The sequence below is a fragment of the Podarcis filfolensis genome, assembly GCF_964270895.1.
Source record: "Podarcis filfolensis genome assembly, chromosome: 11".
Taxonomy (NCBI): Eukaryota; Metazoa; Chordata; class Lepidosauria; order Squamata; family Lacertidae; genus Podarcis; species Podarcis filfolensis.
This window is the reverse complement of record NC_139613.1, coordinates 61,718,111-61,735,606: the sequence shown is the minus strand read 5'-3', so window position 1 is coordinate 61,735,606 and position 17,496 is coordinate 61,718,111. Positions and strand designations below refer to the sequence as shown.

The 17,496-nt window shown below is 41.8% G+C and overlaps 1 protein-coding gene across 1 annotated transcript in view; it reads right to left on the bottom strand.

Moving 5' to 3' along the window:
• Window positions 1-17,496, bottom strand: part of PTAR1 (protein prenyltransferase alpha subunit repeat containing 1) — a 48,938-nt gene that overhangs the window by 27,996 nt on the left and 3,446 nt on the right. The window contains exon 2 of the mRNA XM_083577144.1: window positions 6,867-7,036. Coding sequence (XP_083433270.1) covers window positions 6,867-7,036 — 170 coding nt within the window. The remainder of the gene's footprint in view (window positions 1-6,866; window positions 7,037-17,496) is intronic.

Genomic DNA, 17,496 nt, shown 5'->3' with positions numbered 1-17,496 from the left:
TTGCATGTTGTGGGATTCTGCCAGAAGTATAATTAATTACCAGATACCCAGCAGAGGACTGTGCCAGAACTATCTATTACTTCTCCTATATAGCGGTTGGTTTATTTAACTCAAAACCAGGTCAATCGATGAGACCACAGTACAGCAACAAATTAGAAAGAGGTCTCCAAGGGAAGTTAATGCAGTTAACACTTTCAATAATAAAAAGCCAGAATGTAGAAAAGCAACAGGAATTATCCAATTAGAGTGTATGAAATGTTGCCTAGATCTAAGAGAATTATGAACCTTGGTGCACATAAGGCTATAATTTTGTATAGTGTGCTAACATATTTTTGTCATCTTAAACCCTTTAACAAACTGGTTATAGCACATAAGTTTAAATCTAGACAGTAGCGTAACAGATGGCAAGAAACAATATTTTAATCTTGCTAAGCTGGTATTTGCTGAGCTTTAGCATACTCAGGAATCAAAAGTTTTTTGTCTCTTTTGAAGGGAATGTATTCTGCAATGTTATATTTTTCAAGAGATTTTAATATACTTGGGTTTAAAATGTTGTAACCCAGTTTAAGACTCCAGGATAGGGTGGGTGGGAATTCGAACAAAATATGCATATTTTATCCATATTTGCAGCGTAATTTCTGCTAGCAGATGTGTCAGGGATCTGTTGGCTGAGAAGGGGGGAGAGATTGGAATGTACCGGGAGCCGCCTCCTTTAATGAGCAGCTGCACTTCGTCAGAGAGAGAAGAGGAGGAGGGGCTGTCAGGAAACACGGCCGACGAGAGGGGGGAAGGGGGGGGGCTCGGGAAGTTTCTATGCTGGAAAGGGAAGAGGCAGGAGCCACTTCCGGCAACTGATAGCGACTGAGGAAGACATGCTTTTAAGAGCTCCGTACTGTACATAGTTTTTGGACTTAATAAATCTTGTAAAAGCTGGCTGGAATCCCGGGTTGTTATCTCGGCTAGCACCCACAAATCATCCCTGACAGATGTACACAATAATGTAAAATTTTAGTTACAGATAGGTAGCCGTGTTGGTCTGCCATAGTCAAAACAAAAAAAAAATTTTTTCCTTCCAGTAGCACCTTAAAGACCAACTAAGTTAGTTCTTGGTATGAGCTTTCGTGTGCATGCACACTTCTTCAGATACACTGATGGACTTCCATACACTGATGGACTTCCATTTCTTCTTCAGTGTATCTGAAGAAGTGTGCATGCACACGAAAGCTCATACCAAGAACTAACTTAGTTGGTCTTTAAGGTGCTACTGGAAGGAAAAAAAAGTTTTTTGTAAAATTTTAGGTTATTCAGTAATGGGCCTTTTTAAAAATGAAACCTTATGGTGGTTTAGGCACATCTGATGCTATGACATCGCTTAAGCTAACCAGCTGTGGATTGACCAGTCCTTTGGATAGGAGTCTGCTAAAAGCAGGATATAAATACACTCGTACCTTGGTTCTCGAACAGAATGTGTTCTGGGAGTCCATTTGACTCCCGGAACTGTTCGAAAGCCAAGGCGCGGCTTCCGATTGGCTGCAAGACACTCGCGCTGGATGTTCGGCTTCCGAAAATCATTTGAAAACTGGAACACTCACTTCCAGGTTTTGATCGTTCGGGAGCCGATTTGTTCGGGAGCCAAGGCATTTGAGATCCAAGGTACGACTGTAACTCAAAAAGCAAAAATGAAACCCTATGAGAGATTAATCTGACTAGTTAGTTTAACAAACACACAGCAGGATGTTTAAAAAAATCAGGAAATAATGTCAAAATTTTAAAGACCAGTAAAATGCATCCTTACTCTTTTCCCAAAGACATCCCACAGCTTCAACATGCTGTTTCTCCAATAACAAATGTCTGCTCCGAAGTGACATTTCCCATTTCCCTAGAGTTGTTAGAGCTCTAAAATCATTGGGAAGCTGCACATTTAGAAATGCCTGCTATGGTAATCCATCTCCTTGTAAATCTTAGTTTGGTGAATCAATGGGACCAATTTCTATGAAGTGTTGTTTCAGTTGGATAAATCCACAGGCAATGGGAAAGCATGAAGATGATTGCAATCAAAACAAAAGGTAGTATGTTCCCAAATGCCAAAAACCCTGAAGCAAGTGTTCCTGTTTCCGAACATTTTTTGGAAGCCAAATGTCTGATGCAGTTGTCGACTATTGCTTCCAGGGTGCCTGCACCAATCAGAAGCTGTGCCTTGGTTTTCGAACATTTCGGAAGTTAAACAGACTTCCAGAACGGATTAAGTTTGGCGCTTTTGTTTTTGCTATTTTGCGTTTTTGTTTTTTGTTCCCCCCTTTTTATGCTTTTCATTGAATTTCCAACATGACACAAATTATACATTCCAAATAAAACACAAAAGAAATAACAAATTTCCAAATAAACCAAAATATACAAATCCTTAAATTCCTAAGAGAGGAATGTTGTTGTTTAAGTCTTTTTCTTAATTCACAAATTCTTAATTCCTCCATATGAATTCATCCAACCTCTTCATTGAGGTGAGGGTTCATCCTTTCCCCCCTTTTTATTATCACTGCTTCAGTATTCCTTATCTCAATTTCTTTCTTCTATTTTGTCTCATTATTCTTAATCTAACTTGCAGTTTGCGGAGTTTAGTCAAAACACGTCCAGATTTTCACTTGTGGACAATGTTTAATTAAATATTCTTTATAAATTTCCCATTCATTTTTGTACCTTTGGGTTGGCTGTCTCCTAATTATTGAGGCTTTTTCGGTTAATTTGTTTTTGTGACTGTGCGGATCCCAGTTCAGCTACTGATTGACTGATTGATTGATTGATTGTGTGACTGGAGAAATGGATACAAGCCCAGCAGAGCAAGTGAGCAGTACAGGCACAGCTAGTGACCCACAGAGGACCAGGCAAGACAGGCCAAGCCCCATTAAACCTTTGGTGCAGGGCGGGGGGCGGAGGGGAGGAAGGGGAACAAAGGGGACAAAGTCTCACCTTGTCCATTCTCCCTTCCAATTCTGCTGCCACAGCTGCTGCTCTAGAAAGGACAGGAAAATGTTTGTATTTTAAAATTCAGCACTTTTCTTCTTCTCATAGCAGCAGCCGTGTCAGCAGCATAAGGGGGTTGCAAAGGACAGAAGCACACCCCTTCGTCCCCCAATACAGGCATTTTTTCTCTCCTTCCAACAGCAGCAGACACACTCCCCTTTCGCCAACCCCACATCAGAGCTCTGTGGAAGTGAGTTTGAGGTGTTTACTGAACAGGCCTCCTTCCACCTGCCTTGCCCCACCCTCCGGCCCTAGGAGTCCTCATAAGTGAGCTGTTCCTGGAGGAAGAACTGTGAGGGGAGAGACTCCATCAGGCAAGGCCTCTTTCCACCTGCCTTGCTCTACCCTCTGCTTCTCAATGCGTATTGTATTATGTACTGTGGCTTGCCGTTGTTTTTTTGATTATAGTTTAGATATTATTGTAACTGTTGAGTGGATTTCTGTTTGACTTTTATATGTTGATATTATTATTTTATACTATTCTAATGATTGTTGAATGTGACTTTTTTGATGGAGGTTGTTTATTTTAAAGTTATGTTTTATTATCACATTTTTGTATTGCATTAGATTGTTATAAGATGTACATTTTTTGTTTCTTCAGCTTGTAAACTGCCTTGAGTATTATAAGATAGAAAGGCGGTATACACTACATGATTCCTGCTTTTTCTGACACTAATGTGTTGACAGTATGGTACTAACAGAGAATGCAGTTTTCCTCTGCAAATGTGTCTTTATTTATTATTTCATACAAGTTATATACTGCTCAAACCTCAAAGCAGTTTATAGAAGCATCCATTTAGTCAGTTGATAGACATGGTAGCCTAACTGCCACATTGTCAAGAGGGGTTTACAGATGGTGATAAGGACCAAAGCACTTAGATCCTGTGAATGGAAATGAGGAGGTGACTTTCACTCATTTCCCCTTTCCTTGAGGATTGGGCAACCTCCAGACTCCAGAGCAGAATGAGAGGCAGAACAGGATGCAGCAGCAAAAAGGGAAAGTAGGCAAAAAATGCTGCCACATGCCTGAATTCCAGTTCCCACCATGACCAGAAGGAGCTGTTGCAGAGGACTAGTTGGAATTCAAGTCTGTATCTGTCTTCAGGCTACTGAGTTTGATTTTGCTCAATCTGTCACTAATGGCGCTACTTCCGGGGTGGCGCCACCGGCAATGGCGGACTCCCTCTGAAGTGGAGAGAAGAGCTCTGCGGGAAATGGGTCTTCTCCGCTACGGCGAAGCGGGGACCCTTTCAAAAATCACAGGCGGATGAAGCCTGTGAACATGGGACTCGGTGGGCACCTTTAGCGCCCCCCCCAACTCGCTAAGGAACCCACTAACAGGCTCCGAAGTGAAGAGGGGGAAGTGGCGCGGTGCTGAGAGTCAACGGCTATTTCCGTGGAGCGAAGCCGCATAGCCGTTGCCGGAGAGCGCTGCCTTTTTCCTGGGACAATCTGGACTTTAAAATAAGCACCCGTGAGTACTTAGACTTTGAACAATTGACATCAAATAAGGAATAGCGAGCAGAAAAGAATTGGACTTTAAAATATCTACTTTAATTTGGTACAGAACGGGAAGGTCTAAACAGGAAGTCAGCCTTCCGTTCTTTTGTAAACAGAATAAAGCAAAGACAATATAAACTAGAGCTAAGAAAATCGTCTCTAAAGGACTGGATTTCATCATTTACAATTGTGGAACCCCCCTTTGACAGCAGGAGAAGGGGGAGGATTATTTTTAGACTGTTTAAAGTGAATTTAAAGCAAAGTAACTTTCCTCCGTCCTGATACTGGAGCGGGGGTGTCAGGACCGACGTTTGAAGTTCACTGACCAGAAATAAGTGTTTTTGACAGATAGTGAAAAGAAGAGAAACATAGTGATTCCAATGTTCCTCTTCGCTTTTGAAAGGAATAAATATTGACAAAGTATCTTAAAAGGGGAAACTCTGTTGCAAGAACAAATAGAAGTTTTCCCTCTAGAGGGAGACTGTGAAACTGTAACCAACTCCAGGGAGTCGGCAGCTGTTATAGATTACAATCGTGGGAACAGACATCTGACCTTGCAGGACAATGTATTCAGAAACCCTGTTGTGTGTCTTTTATAAAACAAATGCCCTACTGGAACAATTACACGAAAAGGTGAATTGGATGGCGACTTCGGCTAGAAATTTGGAACAGGCAGTGGGAAACTTCGAACAGGCAGTGGGAAAATATGTGGAGCCCACTCAGGAATTAAATCAGGAGTGTGTCTTGACAGAACAGGCCCAACAGGAATATGAACTTTCGGACTTGACAAATGAACTGGGAAAAAGCCACATTTGGAAAGAAAAAGTTTGGTTTGGCTTGGAAAAGGGGGGCTGGATTGACCCCCTATGCTGAAATGTCTGGACTTTTCAAATGTGGCAATGGGCCGTGAGATGTTTGGGATTGTGGGGGCTCCTAATCTTGGAGGGTTTTTGAAACATGATGTTAAATACCAAATGGAATTTAGTGTTGAATATGGAAAAGGGGCTGATCTGTCGAGAAGGGTTAAAAATATTGCCAAGCTGGAGCTACTACGAGCAGGAGACAAGGGAAAACACAGCTACAAATATGAAGAAGAGCTGCGGAAGGGACATGGAAGAGACTTGAGGGCCTCGGATATAAGGTTGCCAGGTTAATGAGCTAGATAGACGTGATAATAAGGACTGACAAAACCCGGAACCAGGAGGAAGGGGCGATGGATGAAGATTGGACTTGTTTGTATTTTTCTTTTTTTTTTCTCTACCATTAGAGCTGTTTTATAAAATTGATGAACATTAGGAAAATGTTGGAATGAAATTACTTGGCTTTAGCAAAAATGTTTAAAGAATTATGAAAGAATGTTATGGTTATGAGAAGCTGGTAAGGACAAGATTTAAGTTTTAAGCTTTAAGATTTATCTTATTATAGAAAGATAAGATTAAAACAGATTAGGGTAATGTAATGACAGAATATTATGAAATATGGAAAGGATTTGCTGGGATAATTAACAACTAGGATACAAAGAAAGGGAGGAGGAGGAGGTCTAAGAAAGAAGGTAATGACAGTTGAGGATTTGGAAATAATGAATTTGTTTTTTAAATGTTTTTAATTGTTTGTGATGTATTGTTGTATTTTTTTTCTCTTTTTTTTTGGTTTGAATTTGTATTTGTTTTTTGTAACATTTGTATTTTATTTTGTAACATTTTGAAAATTCTAATAAATATCATTTTAAAAAAAATCAATCTGTCACTAATGACAACTGCAAAAGTTCACATTTTAATGAAGCTCAATTGACTTGTTGACCTTTATGATAGCCAGCAATTCATGGAAATAAAAAATATTTCCAGTTCTTAGGTGTCAAGCCCTCTAAATATTTCTGTTCCAGAAAGTCCATACATATTTTTAAAACTTTATTATTAAAGCTTCTGTCCTAACTCCACTTACCTGGAAGTAAGTCCCACTAAATTCAACAGGACTTACAGCTGAATAGGCACAGTTAGGATTTCATTGCACTGCACTGGTAAGTTTCTTTGCTTTGCATATAGCAGACAATATGCTACCTTTCTACTCTACATGGTGAAGAATGATCCACAATGACACAGTAAGTCCAGCTATGGCTTACAAGGGGAGGAGCTCAGTCACTTTGCTCCTCTGTGTCCTACTGTGTTGTGGGAACATCACTGTGTCCTACTGTGTTGTGGGAGCCCCACCTTATTTAAAATGCTTGCACAAAATCAACACTCAAGATGCAACTTCAATAGTTCCTCTACTTGTTCTGGCTCCCTTTACAATTGTATAGAAAGTTAATAATGATGGGCACCATACAATACACATTTTATGGAATTACTCACCTTCTTTGTTGAGCCATTGCTTTCTTTGTCTGTAGTGAAGGAGTTTGTTATGGACGTAGGGCAAAAGAAACTTGACACACCAGCTTTCCACCCCAAGTTTGTTTTCCACCAGAACTATAGGGCTCCGGTTATATCTGGCTTCAGGACAGGGAATTAATCCAATTTCATCTCTTAAAAACAAAAAAGACATGTAAAAAGATAATTAGATAACTATTTTCTTCATTTCTTTTGATGCTTGTTAAAGTATGCCCGTTGTTCATTCTACACTTCCTGATTTGCCAGGCTCTTCTTTTCTTCCTGCCTGTCTAGTTCTTAGATTCCCAGAATTGAAGGACTCAGCCTTGAAAAACTCCTATTATGCAATTAGTATCTCATTCCTTCATATGTTGACTCAGAAGTACATCCCACAGAATTCAATGGGGCCTACTCCTAGGAAAGTATGTTTAGGCATACAGTGGTGCCTCGCAAGAGGAAATTAATTCGTTCCGCAAGTTTTTTCTTCTTGCGAGTTTTTCGTCTTGCGAAGCACGGTTTCCCATAGGAATGCATTGAAAATCAATTAATGCGTTCCTATGGAGACCGCTTGCCAGGCTGGCGGTGCGGAGAAGGGCTTTTCTCCCCACCGCAAGTCTTCAGGACAGGTACGGGAACAGAGGGGAAGGCGCACAGCGCTTCTCCTCTGTTCCCGGGGCTTGCGGTGGGAGGAGGGTTTTTCCTCCCCACCGCCAACATTCAGAACAGCATTCTGAATGTTGGCGGTGGGAAGGAAAACCCTCCTCCCACCGCAAGTCTTCAGGACAGCCATCCGAAGGCTGGCGCGGGGAGAAGGTCTCTCCGCCCCACCGCCAGCCTTCGGAGGAGCCTTCCGAAGGCTGCCGGTGGGAGGAGGTCTCTCCGCCCCACCGCCAGCCTTCGGAGCAGCCTTCCGAAGGCTGCCGGTGGGGCGGAGAGACCTCCTCCCGCCGCCAGCCTTCGGAGCAGCCTTCCGAAGGCTGCCGGTGGGGCGGAGAGACCTCCTCCCGCCGCCAGCCTTCGGAGCAGCCTTCCGAAGGCTGCCGGTGGGGCGGAGAGACCTCCTCCCGCCGCCAGCCTTCGGAGCAGCCTTCCGAAGGCTAGCGGCGGGAGCAGGTCTCTACGCCTCACCGCCAGCCTTCGGAGGAGGTCCGAGGACAGTGGGGAAGACGCGTTGCACTTCCCTGCTGTCCTGGAGATTTCCCTATGGGCTTTCGTCTTGCGAAGGAAGCCCATAGGGAAATTCGTCTTGCGAAGCGCATTGAAAAACGGTAAAACCCTTTCGTCTACCGGGTTTTTCGTCTTGCGAGGCGTTCGTCTTGCGGGGCACCACTGTAGTTCCCTCTGAATTCAATGGAACCTGCTGCCAAGGAAGAATGGATATAATTGGATGTAAATTAGACCAATAAATAAAGCATTGATCTTTAAGTCAATGCTAACTTTTTGGTGATGTTCCCAAATTCAGGAGGTTGGCAAGTTGCCTGCTCTTGACAGAGTTGCCCTCTCCTGGAAGCAGCAGGTACGTAACATGGGCTCCTCTCAGATCCTGGTCACTGGAGACCCCCCTGGCCAAGAATGCCTTCTTCCAGCTTTGGCTGGAACACACATTATGGCCATCCCTGGACAGGGGTAGCAGGCCCATAGTAACCTCCAGACTGGACTGTTGTGATGATCTCTCTGCAGGGCTATCCTGGAGGTTGGTTCCAAAACTGCAGCTAGTGCAGAATGCAGCAGCCCGGCTTTTGGCTGCAGCCACTCCAGAAAACCCAGCGGTGACTGCTAGGACCAGGCTCAGTGCAAGGTATGACTGGTGGAGTATATAAAACCCTAATGTGCCCATGGCCTTGTCCCTCATACACCAGCCTGGTCACTTTGATCATCTGAAGATGCCCTTCTGACTGTCATTCAGGTCTATCATATTCATTTAAGTTTCTCTGCAAAGTATGTCTTTAAGTGCAGAAGTGTCAGTCCTTTGCAAGACTGTTACCACTGAAATCAGACAGCCAGCCACAATTCTGATATTGGGAGTCTCACTGACTTAAACGGCAAATATGCTTAATGTTGTTACCAACATTAAGGAGGATCCTTTTTCATTCAGTGTTACAGGCATATACAGAATATTGCTTGCAATTTGTTTCATTTATTTGTCATACAAATTTACTAGCTTATATGCAAATAAAATCAAGAGATAAAAGGAACAACTGGCAAGTTTGGCCTTGGAGTTCAAAATGAAGCAGGGCAAAGGCTAATAGAGTTCTGCCAAGAGAACAAGCTGGTCATCACAAACACGCTTTTCCAACAACACAAGAGACGACTCTACACATGGACATCACCAGATGGGCAGCATCGAAATCAGATTGATTATATTCTCTGCAGCCAAAGATGGAGCAGCTCTATACAGTCAGCAAAAACAAGACCTGGAGCTGACTGTGGCTCTGATCATCAGCTTCTTATAGCAAAATTCAAGCTTAAACTGAAGAAAGTAGGAAAAACCACTGGGCCGGTAAGATACAATCTAAGTCAAATCCCTTATGAATACACAATGGAAGTGAGGAACAGGTTTAAGGATTTAGATTTGGTGGACAGAGTGCCTGAAGAACTATGGATGGAGGCTTGCAACATTATACAGGAGACAGCAACGAAAACGATCCCAATGAAAAGGAAATGCAAGAAAGCAAAGTGGCTGTCCAATGAGGCCTTACAAATAGCGGGGGAGAGAAGGCAAGCAAAATGCGAAGGAGATAGAGAAAGATACAGGAAATTGAATGCAGATTTCCAAAAAATAGCAAGGAGAGACAAGAAAGCTTTCTTAAACGAGCAATGCAAAGAAATAGAGGAAAACAATAGAATGGGAAAAACCAGAGATCTGTTCACGAAAATTGGAGATATGAAAGGAACATTTTGTACAAAGATTACCATAATAAAAGACAAAAGTGGAAAGGACCTAACAGAAGCAGAAGACATCAAGAAGAGGTGGCAAGAATACACAGAGGAACTATACCAGAAAGAAATGGATGTCTCGTATACCCCAGGTAGTGTGGTTGCTGACCTTGAGCCAGACATCCTGGAGAGTGAAGTCAAATGGGCCTTAGAAAGCACTGCTAATAACAAGGCCAGTGGAAGTGATGGTATTCCAGCTGAACTATTTAAAATTTTAAAAGATGATGCTGTTATGGTGCTACACTCAATATGCCAACAAATTTGGAAAACTCAGCAGTGGCCAGAGGATTGAAGAAGATCAGTCTACATCCCAATCCCAAAGAAGGGCAGTGCCAAAGAATGCTCTAACTACCGCACAATTGCACTCATTTCACACGCTAGCAAGGTTATGCTTAAAATTCTACAAGGTAGGCTCAACCAGTATGTGGACTGAGAACTCCCAGAAGTGCAAGCTGGATTTAGAAGAGACAGAGGAACCAGAGACCAAATTGCAAACATGCGCTGGATTATGGAGAAAGCTAGAGAGTTCCAGAAAGACATCTACTTCTGCTTCATTGACGATGCAAAAGCCTTTGACTGTGTCGACCACAGCAAACTATGGCAAGTTCTTAAAGAAATGGGAGTGCCTGATCACCTCATCTGTCTCCTGAGAAATCTCTATGTGAGACAAGAAGCTACAGTTAGAACTGGATATGGAACAACTGATTGGTTCAAAATTGGGAAAGGAGTACGACAAGGCTGTATAATGTCTCCCTGCTTATTTAACTTATATGCAGAATTCATCATGCGAAAGGCTGGGCTGGATGAATCCGAAGCCGGAATTAAGATTGCCATAAGAAATATCAACAACCTCAGATATGCAGATGACACAACCTTGATGGCAGAAAGTGAGGAGGAATAAAAGAACCTTTTAATGTCAAAAGACAGGAGTGCCTGGCGTGCTCTGGTCCATGGGGTCACGAAGAGTCGGACACGACAAAACGACTAAACAACAACAACATGCAAATAAATTCCTGAGTGCATTATTTTGTTCCACTGCAGGGAGTATGGAAACAGGCCATTTAGTTCATTTGTTTAAAAAGAATAAAGACAAAGCAATTTTCTTTTCTTTCTTTTTTTTAATAAATGTTTATTAAAATTTTCCATCTTAGTAAAAAAATAAAAAAAATAAAAAAACACATAAAGTTTACAATCGATATTTTCCATGACATATTTCCCTGACTTCCCCACACCTCCCCTTCTTATATTCCAATTCAGATTGTTAGTTCAACAAGTTCTTATCCCCAATTTTTAACCTTTTTATATTTAGTTCATTTTAAAGAAAAAACCAATTTTCACTTATAAACATCCATATTTATACATCAGTACTCATTCTTAAAACCTTTTTCTAAAGTCGACCCAAATTCCCTTCCACGAATTCCCCAATTTTCTTACTAATAACAAAACAAAATAAAAAAACAGATTATAATTATACACCCTTTGGATTCCCAAACCCCACCACCCCCTTTCCCGGTTTCGATCCCAACAGATGTCCATCAGTCTTAATCTACTATCAGCCTGGAGACCTCACATCCGAGGCTCTTAATTCTTTCTCAATTCCTCTCTGCCGGTTTTTTTGATAGTCTTTAGTATTAAACACCAGATCTCGGAGAAGCTCTGTCCCCATAAGGTCCATGTTTCTTCCAGCCAGACCTCCATACTTAAAAGTGGAGCCCGAATCTTGTTTCTTACTCCTTTTAAGTCCAATTGTCCCGAAAGCTCCAACTTCCACCTTGATCAAATTTGTAATCCATAGGTCTTCAGATCTCCACATAAGGAGATCTCTCCATTCTTCAATCTCCAATTTAAACCAGATTTTCATCATCCAGTACTTATTTTCCTTTGTAACCATCATGTCAGGCCTCTGGCTCTCCTTTGTCATCTGCAAAATTACAGCTCCTCCTTCCTTTTCTTCAGAAACAACATATGTCTCCTTCTCCACACTCTCAAAACTCTCAAGTTTCTCTTTTTGTCCAGCTGCATGGGCTTCCTGAGTCAAATCCTTATCAAATTCAATGATATTATTTACTGTTAAGTTCAGAGTTGCAACATTTGTAGCCAAAACATCCATTTGGCCTTGTAACTTTCCCAAGAGAACAAAAGCTCTGTCCAGCCCAGCTTGAATTTTCCCTCCTCCAGCCATTCTTGTAATGTCCCAAATCCCCCTCTAGAGGGATTTTGGTAACTTAGTATTCTTTCCAGTTCAAATCCAAAAGTCAAGTTAGTTTGTATCAGTTCTTCCTTGTTTTCAACAAAATATAACCAAATTGCAACAAATATTTCCAGCAGAGACAGCAGAAACAAAGTTCTCTTTTTCCTTCTTGACAGCTAATTTTGACAGCTGTCAAACTCTTCTATATCTCCTCATCAGGCTCTCTCACGGATCACTCCCGGGTCCGGGGGGGTGGCACTTCAGCTCTCAAAATTAGCTCTTATCCTCCGATAAAGTTATTTATGCTTATACTGCCAAATCGTGAAATTAATATCTTTTACCCAATGAAGAAAAAGAAATTCTCTCAACCTTAGTTAACTAGTCCTTGCTTTAAATTATTTACAAGACGGGGAGGCGGACTTTCTGTTTGCACCTTCCCCGATCGTGCCAAATTCAACAAAAAAATTTCCTTTACAAGTCCAATTTCCGTACTACTCACGGGTTGTTACTTTTAGAATCCAATTGTTCACAAGAAGAAGTCAGCGCTCTCCGACCATGGCATGCGGCTTCACTCCACAGGAGGAGCAGTCGACTCTCAGCACCGCGCCGCTCACCCCGTCCCCCGTTCCGAAGCCTTTAAAAAGGCTCCTTCGCAGGTCGGGGGGCGCAAATGGTGCCCGCCGAGTCACCAGGTTCACAGGCTTCAGCGCCTGTGATTTCTGAGGGTCCCCGCGTCGCCGCAGCGGCCAGACCCAGCTCCTGCGCAGCCAATTCCCTCCGGAGCTCGGAGGGAATCCGCCATTAGCCGATCGCGCTAACCCGGAAGTCCCAAGACAAAGCAATTTTCAGCATGCTAACACTTGAGCACACAGTTTTGAGCTGCTGAATAAAAAATTATCAGCTACAGAACATTCTAATTATTATTAATTATATTTATTTTTATCCCATGCTTCCTCCAAGGACAAGCCGATAAACAGAGTTTCTGACCCACTTTATCCTGAGATGCTAAGGGTTAGGCTGAGACAGTGTCACCTTCTTCCTATTATATTATTACTTTATTTATTACCATACGGTCCCTGGGTGGGTTACAACAACAGTTTAAAACAAATTACATCCACAATAATGTGGCGGGTTCTGAAAAGATCTCTCTCTCGGATGTAAAGATGCCACTCTTCAGCAAACGACAGAAATTGTACAAAGATTTCACAACCCAGGGGCTGTCCCAGAAAATGCTCTCTCCCAAGTTGCCACCCACTGCACCTCTGAGGCTGCTGGAACTACCAAGAGAGCCCCCTCTGCTGAAATGAGCACAAGAGGGTCTGCAGGGCAGAAGGCAGCCTCTCAGATATTTGGGGCCTAAGGCATTTAGCACTTGATCAAGATCACAGAGGAAGCTTTGTAGGCAACTTGAAGGAGTCATTTGAGTAGCTCAGCCCATTTGCACCACCTTGCAGAGGTGCAAAAATTAATTTGCACAAAGGAATGTAGCTCCTTTTGCACTGGTAACCTGAAACAGGCTTCAGGAGGGAAAAAAGAAAGCTGAACTGAACAATTTGGGGCCTCTCTTTTCTTTCCAAAATTCACTTCTCATAGAAATAAACCTGAAATGATAATACTTATTGCCACTCATTTGTAGATTTAAAAAGTGCCTTTGATTCGGTCCCTTGGTATCGACCCATATCTACTTACACTGATTCAAAGTTTACATTCTAATAACCAAATATATGTTAAAGTATCAAAAGATGGTAGACTAGCAGGTCCTATTCTGAATAATTGAGGAGTTAGGCAAGGCTGTATCTTGGCCCCTACCCTATTTAATCTATTTTTATCTGACCTACCATTATTTCTTCAAAACGCAACCACTCATACTCCTTATGTAAACAATAGCCCACTCTTTCTATTACTTTATGCAGATGATGCTGTAATTATTTCACTCTCTGTTTTGGGTTTAAAAAAATTATTTAAGAGTTTCTCAAACTACTGCTCTCTCAATAATCTCAAAATTAATTATGATAAGACAAAGATTATGCAATTCAGAAAGAGAGGGAACCCAAAAGGCTGTATAATTAATGGACATCTAATACAGGAAGTTAAGCACTTCAATTATCTGGGAATCACATTCAAAAATAATATGAATTGGAATACACATATATGTGCTGCAATAGTTAAGGCCAAAGTGACAGCCCACCATATTAAATCCTATTTTTTTTCTCCAGTAGGAAACAGATTTATTCCAGCTGTATTGCAAGTGATTGACATGAAACTTTGTGCCCAACTTCTATATGGCACACCAGTGTGGATTTCAGGTGACCTCAAGAGACTGGATAAATTTCACGCATCCCTTCTGAGGTCATTATTAGGACTTGCAAACTCTGTAAAATATGAAACAATATGTTGTGAGCTGGGAATATTGCCTTTATCAGTAAGAGCATGGCTGAGGACCTTGAAATATTGGATCTTCCTCCATTATAGAGCCCTATCCCCTAATTCTCTACTTTACGATCTTTTAAGTGATAGTGTAATTCACAATCTATCATTGACTTGCAGGAGAAAATTGGATTCGATAGGGCTCACTCTAACTGATTTTGAAATTTCTGATCCCAAAGATACATGGGAAATTATCAGGAAGACTCTTACAGAAAAAAGTGTCCTCGCCATGCTTGAGGTTGCAAAGCACAGCACCTGCTCTCCTACCCACTTAAATCTCCCTTTGTGTAGAGATTTCCAAAAGGGATACATGACAAATCTGAAGAAACATGAATCGTGTAGGCTGTTTATGTTGGCCAGATTTAACATGTTTCCCTCGGTGGTAGTGAGAGGAAGATACTTAGCTATCCCAGAATCAGAGCGTCTCTGCAAATGCAGAAAACAGGAACCCGATACTCTGGAGCATGTGTTCTTTTCCTGTGATTTTGGCAGTTATGCCAGAAGACAATTGTTTGAGGCCCTAAAATTTAATAGACAGATTTTTACACAACCAACTGTTCAGGAACTGCTGGCGGACAGCGATGATCAAATTACTGTTATAGTGGCTGAATTTTTGAGTGCTGTCCATGAAGAAAGAATGGGCCATGATAGAGAGACTTAGTGGTTCTTAATGGTAGGTGATGTTGCTGTGTTGTATTATATTATCTATGTACATCGATTTATTTTTTGGAGTTAAGAATAGGACTGGGATAAATTGTGTTCGCTGAGCCCGTATTTTATACAGTCTGTATATGATGTTTGTTTGATAATGTGTGGTGTGCTATGCCTAATAAAGGATTTTGAATTGACTTATTGCCACTGAGCCAGAGTACAAAACACAAAGTAAACTGTTACCGACTTTAAGAAGCAGGGAATGGAGGCTTGTCATGGTCAGAAACCAGTCTCTTCAAATAGCAGATTGCAAGTTAAAACCGAGGACAGTGCCTTGTTTCGTGTGAGCTGGGCATCCAGGCAGTCCCACTACAAAGCAAACAGGTATGCCCAACTGGAGGCAAGCTGCTTTTGTCTTCAGGAGAATGTGACACCCTAGACCAGGCATAGGCAAACTCTGGCCCTCCAAGTGCTTGGGACTCCAATTCCCGTCATCCCTAGCTAACAGAACCAGTGGTCAATTGATGGGAATTGTAGTCCCAAACATCTGGAGGGCTGGAGTTTGCCTACGCCTGCCCTAGACCTGCTCAGATCTGCCACTTGCCTGCTTCAGGTTGCAATCCTAGGCACATTTGCCTGGGAATAAGCACCACTGTTCAGGATGAAACAAGGGGCTGTGGGGCAACTCCCATTACATGAACAGAATATCTTCCTGTTCAGGGTAAAAATACTGGCTAGTGCTCTGTGGCCCCAACCAGTGAAGGAGGCTTCTTCTTCTTCTTCTTCTTCTTCTTCTTCTTCTTCTTCTTCTTCTTCTTCTTTCTTGAAATATTTCTGATGCAAATTTGGATATTTTGCATCAGGATTTTTTCCACTTAAATTGAGTGGGTGGGGTATAAATAAAAAAAATACATATTTATTTCCTATGTCCTAGAGCAGGGTGGTCCAACATGCAGCCCCCAAGGCCTTTTCCGGTGTCCCTCAGAAACATTTGACACCTCCCCCCCAAGCCCTCACACTGGAAAACCAGGTAGGTGTACGGTGGGCTTTGGGAAGGAGGCCTGAGGCATTGGCAGAGTCCTAGAGACCTCCTTCCTCCTTCCCAAAGCCGGGCACCTTGCTTAGGCGGCTTGGGGAAGGCAGCCCAAGGGCTGGGGGTGCGTGTCAGATTTCAGCCTCGCTTCCCCCCTCCCCATGTGACAAGGCAATGCATGGCCTGTGGAGTCCGTTGAAGTACTCTGGCGGCCCACTTGGTATGAAAAGTTGGAGCGCCCTGCCCTAGAGAGGGATCTAATTTAGCATGTTTATTTTATTTGCATTTAATAAACAAAGCTAACAAAACAAAAAGCTTTAAAAATGTTAAAATGAAATGGATTTTTTCCCCTGGAAGAATAAAGCACTTGGAATATTTTCCACCCCACCTGATTTGCCCCAACTGAGAGTCTCCTGTGAACATCAAATAAGAATTGAAATGGCAATTATATTTTTTCTGTGCTGGCTTAATATTTGAAGGCAACAAGATGTTCCATTCCCAATGGCGTTTACTTGTACTGTATCTGTTAATGCAATGAATGGATGTTGGACCGCAAAGCAAATTGAGGTATCTCTGAGCAACCTAGACAGGACATATATTAAGCTAAGGGAAAGTGGCTGGGGCAACTGAGCCAGACGGGCGGGGTATAAATAATAAAATTATTATTATTATTATTAGACCATTTTCTAATGCTTCAAGCACAGTGTAAGCATTATTTTCTCATCCAAATTAGTAAGACTGCTAGTGTGAGCATCTCCTTACAACAAAATAAAAAGCACAAGAGTAGTCCCATTTTCATTACATGGCTTACTTAATGAATAGGCTTCAAATTTCTGTGGCAGTGCAGGATCCAAGAACACCGCACATTGAATTTGGCAAATTTAGTGAATATTTAAATATAGAACATGATGTCAGTCAAAGTGGCTTGTCCTACTTTAGTCAGAAAAACACAAATGAGCAAAACATGTCAAAAATATGACTCTTTATGTTTAATTTATAACCACTACAGACATAAAAATAGAAAGTTCTCTTCTTCTAAAGAGATTAAAGCAATGTACTTGAGAGCAAGCAAAAATTCAGTATGAGAGATAACACCACACAACCTGAAAAAACAACTCCTTTCTTAATGCCACTGTCTTGGTTTACAACAGACAGAAATGATCCAGGAAACAGAGATTGGCTGCAGTTTTTTGCTGCGGTTCACATGCAGTAATAAACGTGTATTTGCAACCATTCAATATATGAAGACACTTTTCATCCCCTGAAGTGCAGAAGTTTCCCAGCTCTCCTTGGTGTCTCTCCTTGATGTGGAAAGAATGGTTATGTTTGATCTCAACACACAAAAACATTTTGTTCTAAAATTCATTCCTACTTCT